At 32.3% G+C, this 11,286-nt stretch overlaps 1 protein-coding gene across 1 annotated transcript; it reads left to right on the forward strand.

Moving 5' to 3' along the window:
- Positions 1-267: 267 nt before the first annotated feature.
- On the forward strand, positions 268-1,730 carry LOC129903799 (uncharacterized). Its single transcript, XM_055979318.1, has 3 exons — positions 268-851; positions 945-1,215; positions 1,641-1,730. The coding sequence occupies exons 1-3, from the start codon at positions 268-270 to the stop codon at positions 1,728-1,730; spliced, it is 945 nt and encodes a 314-aa protein (XP_055835293.1).
- The last annotated feature ends 9,556 nt before the right edge of the window (positions 1,731-11,286 follow it).

Consider the following 11,286-nt stretch of genomic DNA (forward strand, 5'->3'; position numbering starts at 1 on the left):
GCAATTGTTAATTTACTTACTCAACTTTCCTTGAGTCTTTCTTATGTACGTGGACAATATTATGATGGGGCAAGTAATATGCAAGGTAGAATCAATGACCTTAAAATGTTGATTAAGCAAGAAAGTAGATCGGCTCATTTTGTTTATTGCTTTGCTCATCAACTTCAACTAAGTCTTGTTGCGATTTCTAAAAAGTGTATTGAAGTGGGGGAGCTTGTACTATTGGTTTCAAGTATTTTGAATATGTTGGGAGCTTCTTTTAAATGCATGGATGAATATCGAGAATCTCAAAAGAAAAGAGTTCAAGAGGCATTAGATATGGGTGAACTTGAAACTGGTAGAGGCTTGCATCAAGAATTTGGTCTTACTAGAGCTTGTGATACTCGTTGGGGATCCCACTACAAATCTTTTAGTAACTTTATTCTTATGTTTGGTTCAATTATTGATATACTTAATGATATTGTTATTGATTCACATTGTCCAGATGAAAGTGCCAAAGCAATGGGATTTCTCAGAGCATGTCAAACATTTGATGTTGCATTCATATTGCATTTGATGAGAGATATTTTAGCAATCACAGATGAGCTTAACAAATGCTTACAGAAAAAAGAGCAAGATATTGTAAATGCCATGCTACTTGTTCAAGTAGCAAAGAAAAGGTTGCAAAAGTTAAGAGAGGAAGAATGGGGTTCGCTTATTGATAAAGTATCTAGATTTTATATCAAGTATCAAATTTTGATACCTAAGTTAGATGAGTCGTACTTTACCTCTTTGAGATCACGGCGTAAACTTGCTGGTTGTACTATCTCACACCATTATTACGTTGAAGTATTTTGCAAAGTTATTAATTGGTAAATTCAAGAGCTTTCTTATCATTTTGATGAAGTAACGACTGATTTGCTTCATGGAATTGCTTGTTTAAATCCAATTGACTCATTTTCTAGTTTTGATCTCAGGAAAATAATGAGAATGACTGAACATTATCCTGATGACTTTGATGAATTTAGTATGGGGGTTCTTGAAAATCAACTTGCGAGTTACATTATTGATGTTCGTGATCTTGATGAAAGGTTCTCCGATCTAAAAGGACTTTGTGATCTTTCAAAAAGATTAATTCAGACAAAGAAGCATTCAAACTACCCTCTTGTATTCCTCTTAGTGAAACTTGTCTTGCTTTTGCCAGTTGTCACTGCATCCGTTGAAAGAACTTTTTCGGCAATTAAGTTTATCAAGAATGACTTGCGGAGTCTAATGAATGAGAGTTATTTTAGTGGTTGCTTGGTGTCTTATGTAGAAAAAGATGTGTTTAATAGGATCTCTAATGATGTTATTATAAAAATATTTTAAGGAATAAAACCTCGTCGTGTACAGTTGTAGTAATATACTTGCACTTTCAATAGAGAATTGTGTTTGTTTTGATTTCTTAACGTGTTTATTTTTTAATTTTCTTGAACTCCCTTATCAAATATTCTGGTTCCGCCCTTGGTGACAAAGCAGCCACAACTATATATGAAGATAATGCAGCATGTATAGCACAACTAAAGGGAGGATTCATAAAAGGAGATAGAACGAAGCACATTTCGTCAAAACTTTTCTACACACATGAGCTCCAGAAAAATGGTGATATCAACTTGCAACAGGTTCCTTTGAATGAAAATGTGGCTAATTTATTTACCAAGTCTCTACCAACTGCAACTTTCAAGAAGATGATGCACAAGCTTGGAATGTGAAGATTCAACTCTTTGGATTGATGTTCTCATCAGAGAGAGTTAATACACGCTATACTCTTTTCCCCTTACAAGGTTTTGTCCCAATGGGTTTTCCTTGTAAGGTTTTTAATAAAACAGCAATCAATGCGTATTTGAATAACTATATATACTTGTTCTTTCACTAGAACTTCTATTTTACATGGACATTCAAGGGGGAGTGTTGTAAATAATTGTGAATCCCCATTTTACCATTTCTATGTCTATAAAAGGCATTGTAATTTAGATGGAAATGATATACAAAACTAAGAAATACAAAGTTTTCTATTTCATTTTCTCTCTATTATTTCTCATCTTTCTTGATTTTCTCCCGTGATACTAATTCAATTTTAATATTTAGTCTTTACTTTATAACATTAAGTTAATTCTAATGCATATAACATAATTTTTTGCAGCTTTGATATATTGTAACAAAGATTCAGATTGCCTCAAAATCAAGACTTGTGGCCCAAATTTGGTGTCCGTTTGTGTTCAACATCAATGTATTTATGTGCATGTGCAGAAAAAGTTTGAAGTGTTATAAATATACTACCTTTAATAATTAATTAGGCAGAAAGAGTAAGAAACATAAAAGAGAGCAAAAGAGAAGACAATGTATGTATTTCTTAGTTTGTTGTTCAGTACATTTCAATTGCCAAAAGCTTAGCAATTTATAGAGAAGAAAAGGAAAGATGTGGGAAACTTGCCCACTTGAAGTGGCCCCACATAATTATTTAAAAGTGAAGATAATATTAAGTGGATAGCCAACTACTTGACTGCTAACATTCCCCCTTGGGTGTCCACATAAAATCAAATTCTAATGAAAGAATAAATATTCTGAACACTCATAGATGTTGAGTCTCATTGAAACTACTAGTAAAAACCCATTGGGAAAAAATCTAGCGAAGGAAAAAGAGTACACATAACTGGTAATACGCCTTGAATGTTGCCTCATTAAAAACCTTACCAGGAAAACCCAGTGGGACAAAATCTTGGTTAAGGAAAAAAGAGTACAGTGCGTATTTTACTCCCCCTGATAAAAACTTCATTTGATGTTTTGGAGACGACGCATTCCAACCTTATATCTTAGCTTCTCAAAAGTTGATGTTGGTAATGCCTTTGTGAATAAATCTACAAGATTATCACTTGAACGAACTTGTTGTACATCAATATCACTATTCTTCTGTAGATCATGTGTGAAGAATAATTTTGGTGAAATATATTTCGTTCTGTCTCCTTTTATGAAGCCACCTTTCAACTGAGCTATGCACGCGGCATTGTCTTCGAATATAATTGTGGGTACTTTAATATCCTTTTCCAGACCGCATCTTTCTTTGATGAACTGTATCATTGATCTCAACCACACACATTCTCTACTTGCTTCATGAATTGCTATTATTTCAGCATGATTTGAAGAAGTAGCAATAATGGACTGTTTTGTAGATCGCCATGATATAGCAGTTCCTCCATGTGTAAATAGATAGCCTGTCTGAGATCGAATTTTATGTGGGTCTGATAAATAACCTGCATCTGCATAACCAATAAGGTCTACGCAACCTTTGTTAGTATAAAACAAACCCATATTAATAGTACCCTTCAGGTATCGCAAAATATGTTTGATACCGTTCCAATGCCTTCGCGTTGGGGATGAACTATACCTTGCTAGCAAATTAACAAAAAATGTTATATCAGGTCTAGTTGCGTTAGCAAGATACATAAGTGCACCAATAGCACTGAGATATGGTACTTCAGGACTAAGAATTTCTTCATCCTCTCCTGGAGGTCGAAATTGATCTTTTTCTACTTCAAGTGATCAAACAACCATTGGAGTACTTAATGGATGTGCTTTGTCCATGTAAAATCTTTTTAAGATTTTCTCAATGTAGGCAGATTGATGGACAAAAACCCCGTCTGCTAAATGTTCAATTTGCAGACCTAGACAAAGTTTTGTCTTTCCAAGGTCTTTCATCTCAAATTCTTTCTTTAGATACTCAATCGCCTTTTGGACCTCTTCAGGGGTTCCAATAAGATTTATGTCATAAATATAAATGGCGAGTATAACAAACTCTGATTTCGTTTTCTTAATAAAAACACATGGACAAATGACATCATTTATATAGCCTTCATTTATTAAGTACTCACTAAGGCGATTATACCACATATGCCCTGATTGTTTCAGACCATATAATGATCTTTGCAGTTTTATTGAGTACATTTCTTGAGACTTTTTACATGTTGCAGGCAATTTTAATCCTTCTAGAATTTTCATTAAAATTTCATTATCAAGTGAACCATAAAAGTAAGCTGTAACTACATCCATTAGATGTATTTCAAGATTTTTATGTACAGCTAAACTGATGAGATATCGAAATGTTATTCCATCCATAACAGGTAAATATATTTCTTCATAGTTGACCCCGGGTCTTTGAGAGAATCCTTGTGCAACAAGGCGTGTCTTATATCTTACAATTTCATTTCTCTCATTTCATTTCCATACAAAAACCCATTTATATCCAATTGGTTTCACACCTTCAGGGGTTTGGACTACAGGTCCAAAAACCTCACGTTTAGCAAGTGAGTCTAATTCTGATTGAATTGCCTTTTGCCATTCTGTCCAATCACATCTACGTCGACAATCTTCGACGGATTTAGGCTTAAGACTTTCACTATCTTGTATGAGGTTAATTGCAACATTATATGCAAAAATATTATCCACCGTAATTTTTGATCGATCTAGATTAATCTTATCACCGGTAGAACTTATTAAAAGTTCTTCATTCACTTGAGTCTCGGGTTCACTGATTTCTTCAGGAATATCAAGATTACTCAAATGTTGACCTTCTTCAGGAAGTTCTTGTGTAGTATCATCTTTATTATTTTTCACGCTTCTCTTTCTAGGATTTTTATCCTTTGAACCTAGTGGTCTACCACGCTTCTGGCATGTTTGGGATTCAGAAGCTATGATACTTGTAGATGGTCCTTTTGGGACATCAATCCAGATAGGCACATTAACTGCAGGGATATGTGACTTAGTTATCCGTTTCAAATCAGTAAATGCATCTGGCATTTGATTTGTTATTTTCTGTAAGTGGATGATCTTCTGGACCTCCTGCTCACATGTGCGGGTACGTGAATCAAAATGTGATAGTGATAAAATTTTCCACGCAATTTCTTTTTCTTTTTCGGGTTCCTTTTTCTCTCCCCCTAATGACGGGAAAAGTGTTTCATCAAATCGACAATCTGCAAATCGAGCAGTAAATAAATCTCCAATCAACGGTTCAAGGTATCAAATTATAGAGGGTGAGTCAAACCCAACATATATGCCCAACTTTCGTTGAGGGCCCATTTTTGTACGTTGTGGTGGTGCTGTAGGCACGTATACCGCACAACCAAAAATTCTTAAATGGGCTATATTTGGTTCATGACCAAATACTAATTGTGACGGAGAGTATTTATTATAATGTGTTGGTCTGAGACGTACAAGTGCTGCTACATGTAAGATAGCATGACCCCAAACAGTAATTGGCAATTTTGTTTTCATTAGTAGAGGTCTTGCTATCAATTGTAGGGACTTTATAAATGACTCTCCAAGGCCATTTTGAGTATGAACATGGGCAACAGGATGTTCAATTTTTATCCCAATTGATAAGCAATAATCATTAAAAGCTTGGGATGTAAATTCTCCAGCATTATTAAGGCGAATGGCCTTAATTGGATAATCTGGGAATTGCGCTCTCAATCTTATTATTTATGTTAACAACTTCGCAAACGCCAGGTTGCGAGATGATAACAGGCACACATGAGACCATCTAGATGATGCATCTATTAGGACCATAAAATATCTAAATAATCCACTAGGTGGATGAATAGGGCCACATATATCTCCATGTATACGCTCTAAAAAACTAGGAGATTCGATGCCAACCTTCAGGGTCGATGGTCTGGCAATTAGTTTGCCTTGATAACAAGCAGCACATGAAAATTCATCATTTGTAAGAATCTTCTGATTCTTTAACGGATGTTCCAGTTGAATTTTCAAGAATTCGTCTCATCATTATTGATCCAGGATGACCTATTCGATCATGCCATAGCACAAATGTATTTGGATCAGTAAACTTCTGGTTTACGATCATATGTGCTTCAATTGCACTAATTTTTGCATAATATAGGCCAGATGACAGAGTTGGTAATTTTTCCAAAATATATTTCTGGCCTGAGACACTCTTGGTTATACCAAGATATTCAATATTCATTTCATTTAGTGTTTTAACATGATATCCATTTCTGCGGATATTTTTAAAACTTAACAAGTTTCTTGGGGATTTAGAAGAAAATAGTGCATCTTCTATAACAATTTTTGTCCCCTTAGGCAGAATTATAGTAGCTCTTCCGGAGCCTTCTATCATTTTTGAATTATCAGAAATTGTAGTAACATTTGCTTTTCTTCTTAATAAGTTAGAAAAATATTTCTCGTCTTTAAATATAGTATGGGTTGTTCCACTATCAATTACACAAATATCCTCGTAATTGATCATTGATTCAAATAAAATTTGAGGCATTTCCATATTTTCTTCAATAAGAAATAAAATAAGTATTAACACATGGTGCATTACACAAGTTTTATTTATTTACATTGACTAGGAAAATACAAACATCATATTTAATACAGATAAAAAGAAAAAAATATATTTACATATTATTAGTCTTGTCAATATTCATATTTTCGTCTGGAAAATTAAAGAAATCAGCTATATCCAAATGCATGGGCTCAATATTATCTTCAGAGATAAAATTTATCTCTGTATTATTTTCTACCCTTTTCAAAAATGCCTGATATAGCTGAACCAAACGTTTTGATGACCGACAAGTCCGCGACCAGTGCCCCACACCTCCACATCTATGGCATACACTTTTTGAAATTTTTTTCGGTAAAGCTTCTGGCTTTTTACCCTGCCTTTTATATTGCTGATTATTTCTCGATGCCAGCCGAGTATCATGATTAAAATTTCTTCTTTGACCACGACTACGACCACGACTGGGGCCATGGCCTCTTTCTCGTTGGTTATAATTTGTCTGATTCACTTCAGGGAGGGGCAAAGAACCAACGGACCAACTATCATGATTTTTCATTAATAGTTCATTGTGGCATTCAGCAATCAGAAGGTGAGAAAGTAATTCAGAATATTTTTTAAAGCCTTTTTCGCGATATTGCTGCTGCAGGAGCATATTCGCTGGTGGAAATGTGGAGTATATTTTTTCCAGTTTATCCTGCTCAGTGATCTCTTCTCCGCATAAATTTAACTGAGCTATAATTCTAAACAGAGCAAAATTATATTCAGTTATATTTTTAAAATCCATTAATCTCAGATTTAGCCAATCATGACGAGGTTGTGGAAGCATGACCAACTTCAGGTGGTCATATCTTTCTTTTAAATTTTTTCACAATTTAAGGGGGTCTTTTAATGTAAGATATTGTAATTTTAGCCCCTCGTCAAGATGGTGACGGAGAAATATCATGGCTTTAGCACGGTCTTGATTGGATGCCATATTGTCATCTTTTAATGGTGTCTGTCAGACCCATTGATTCTAAATGAATTTCGGCATCAAGTGCCCATGATGAGTAGCCTTTTCCATAGATATCAAGAGCAGTAAATTCAATTTTTGAAATATTTGCCATTTTATGAAAATAAAATTAAATAAAACTCTTACCACTTTTTGTTACCTTGAAAAATTAGCCGAAGCCTCGTGCTGATAACGTGTTATAAATATACTACCTTAAATAATTAATTAGGCGGAAAGAGTAAGGAACATAAAAGAGAGCAAAAGAGAAGACAATGTATGTATTTCTTAGTTTGTTGTTCAGTACATTTCAATTGTCAAAAGCTTAGCAATTTATAGAGAAGAAAAGGGAAGATGTGAAAAACTTGCCCACTTGAAGTGGGCCCCACACAATTATTTAAAAGTGAAGATAATATTAAGTGGATAGCCAACTACTTGGCTGCTAACATGAAGTTAATTATCTATTATATTATTGAACGTAATAATATATTATCGCATTAATAATATTGACATGTAACCCAAATTGTTTCGATTGTTATTAATGTAAGTGCTTTCTTGATAAACATTATTTGTTATTTAAATTTTCTTATATATTCAAATTTCTCTAAGTTAGTCTGGTATATTTTGATTTTCTTAAATTTTTATAGCGACTAGTTGTTATATACTTATAATATCATTTGACATGTAAATCTTATTTAACTGTTATAAGCAAAAAAAAAATATAATTTTCTTAATGTCATAAAACAAAAAACAATATTATTTAAATTTAAAATCTTATAAGTATTCATATTTCTGTAATTCAAAATTCAAACATGGTCATTTAATAAAAAACAAATGAAATCATATTCCACAAAACAATGAGAATTTTTTTTTTCTTTTTACATTCATTTTCTTACCAAACCAATAGTTCATATTCCATAAAACATTGAGAAATTAATATTTTTTCTATTTCCATCCATTTTCTTACCAAAACCAACAGTTGACTTCATAGATTCTATCAATCTACAGTCAATTTTATGCCACTATATATATTCGTAGAGTTAATTATTATCAAGAAGAAAAATGGAGAGACAATTCTCAAAAGTGCTTTTTGTCTTTGCTTTATTTCTTATTTCATCTGGTATGAATTCTTACTCCTCCTTTTATTTTCTTCTCCTTTTAAATACTAACACACACTAGATTAATTTTATATATGAATCGCTAAAGTTTATTTATTATAACAGTAAAGTTATAAAATTATTATTTTTCCGCCAATCTATGTGAATTGCTCAAGAAATTAAAAATTCTCGAAAGTTGAGGTTTTGGTCATTTGTGTTTTAGTGACACATAAGTTATGTGACTTTACTGTTATGTATAATTGGTAACGATATGTAATATTGCAGATTCAATGCTGCAAGCAGCAGGGAAAACATGTAACGATGCTGCAGATTGTGTCGATACTTGTCCCCCAAATTTGTTACCTGCTTGTCTTGTACACATATGTGTTTGTGTGAACGTGCAGAACAAGTTTGCAAGACGTATGATGAACGAAAATATTCATATTGTTCAAACCCTACATGAAGCTTCGTGAATTTAATTATTTCATTGTATTATTGAGAGTAATACTATAGTGGTCTCTTTTTATATTGCATCAATAATATCGACATGTAACATTTTGTTTGTGCCCTTATTGCAAGTGCTTTCTTCATAAGCTTATTTGAATTTTTCATATATTGTTTGAATTCTTTTAAGATGTTGATAGGTGTGTAGATGGGCGATAAAATTAGTCGATGAAAATATAACCCACTCAATTCACTCAAGTTTGAATGAGTTAATGGATTGTCGATTTGTTAATTATGTGGCTCAATTCAACTCATCTAAAAGTTAATTGTACTAATACGTAACATAAACTAATGCATAATAAAAGAAAAGCTTACAGATCCACTAGTTTATTAGCTAATTACTTAGATACACTCTAATTTGCAATGGTACGAATATTATCAGATTTTGGTGCATCCAAATACGTCCAGATACAATACATGGAGTCAAAATTAGGTGTAATTTGTTCCAGATAGACTGTACTCAAGTGGATTCGCATATATTTGGGATATATAGACAAATCTCGTTCGCCACTCACCCCATTTTTAGTGTATCTGGTAGCAAAAATACATGTATGTAAGTATATTTTTCTCAATATATGGTAGAAAACTCTTAATTAGAGTTAAAATACGTAATTATTTGAAAGAAATAAAATAAGTATATATAGTATGGATATATGTCTAATAAGGTAGTTTATCCAATAAAATCTTATTTTGTTAGAATTGGATTATGGGCCAGAGAACACCACTATCACTCTTGGATGTTTAGTGTTGGGCTGCACTTTTCAGCTCAGCAGTATTGGGCCCAAGTTCTTAACGATTTTAGCCAGGCAACTAAAAGGATTTTCACCCGCTTAATTGTACAACCGTCAATAAGGGCTACGCTCGTTGGCCAGTCCGGTTCAACATGTGATTTAATAAGATTGGACTAAGATTTTTAAAGCCAATTTAAGAATAGGACTTTTTAGCCCAGTCCAAATAAGTCCACTAGCTTGTAGGGCTTAAGCAATGTGAGTTGGGTTGGCCCATAGGTCAAATAATAATAAAAAATTACGCGGATTGACAAATATTACTACTATATTATGCGATAAGAGTATAGTTTCAATTAATTACACAAATTGACCACAATTTGATGAAATTTGTTATTATCCAAATCTGGCGGCTAGTATACAAATCTAGAAGTAAATATACAACTCTCTAAAGCAAATTTAGAATTCAATATACAAATTTGAAAGCGAATATACAAATTTGGAAGCTAATATACAAATCTGGAAACGAATATATATAATCTCTTTGAAAGCTCAATTTGTATAATGCATATACAAATGGAAAAGCTCAATTTGTATAATGCAGCGACATATACAGACGAAAATTGGCATAGCAACTGAAACTATAGCTATGAAACGTAATTAAGCAAGTTGTAGTTAAAGAGTCTAATTATGTTTTAAATCTTTGCTATTTTTGAAAGTTCTCCAAATAAAATTAAAAATAAAATAAAACAAGATTAAAAGTAGGAGAATTTTCGCATATATCCACTAAAAAAATACCTTAATTATGTTGCATAACTATAGTTTGCTAATTACAATTTATTGGTATAGTTATAGCAACATTTGTATAATTTGCGCAACATTGTATACGTTTGTATAATTGGCTATACAATTCAGAGTTTTTATATAATGTTTGTATATTTCATTATACAATTCATGCACAACGTTTGTATAATTTGTTGTACAATTCAAAGTTTTTATATAACGTTTGTATATTTCATTATATAATTCATGCACAACGTTTGTATAATTTGCTATACAATTTATAGTGTTTGTATATTTCGCTATACAATTCGATTCGCGCACAACGTTTGTATAAATCGCGTGAATTATACAAAACTCAACTGTATAATAGCGTGAATTGTATAATAGCACGAATTATACAAAACTCAAACTGTAATTACAGCTAGATATTTGCCGCGAGTCATAATTAATTGAAACTATAGCTATATTTGCTAATTAACTAGTATATGTTTGCATATCCGCGTAATCTTTCCTTAAAAGTAACAAGAGTAGTCCAAACTTAAAGTCTTAAATCATGCATATGAATATTATAAAGTTCAAAAATCCAAATATTAAAAATATTTCCTTGTAAGGTGGATCCAAAATAGTGACGTAAAATGATAATGATTTCAAATTGAAGTCATATAATCAAATTTTTACTTGAAGCCAAACTTAATAAGTATTATTAAAATAGTTTTATTTATGAATTTGAGACTTGGTTAGCAAGTAGTAAATACCATGTGATATTGTCTTGTCGATATTTATGTTAACATTTTAAAATTAAAATTAAAATTATAGAAAATATAAGGAAAAATTACTTGATTGAGTATTTTTTAAAAATTAATTACCGATTTT

This window comes from Solanum dulcamara, chromosome 9, assembly GCF_947179165.1.
Source record: "Solanum dulcamara chromosome 9, daSolDulc1.2, whole genome shotgun sequence".
Classification (NCBI taxonomy): domain Eukaryota; kingdom Viridiplantae; phylum Streptophyta; class Magnoliopsida; order Solanales; family Solanaceae; genus Solanum; species Solanum dulcamara.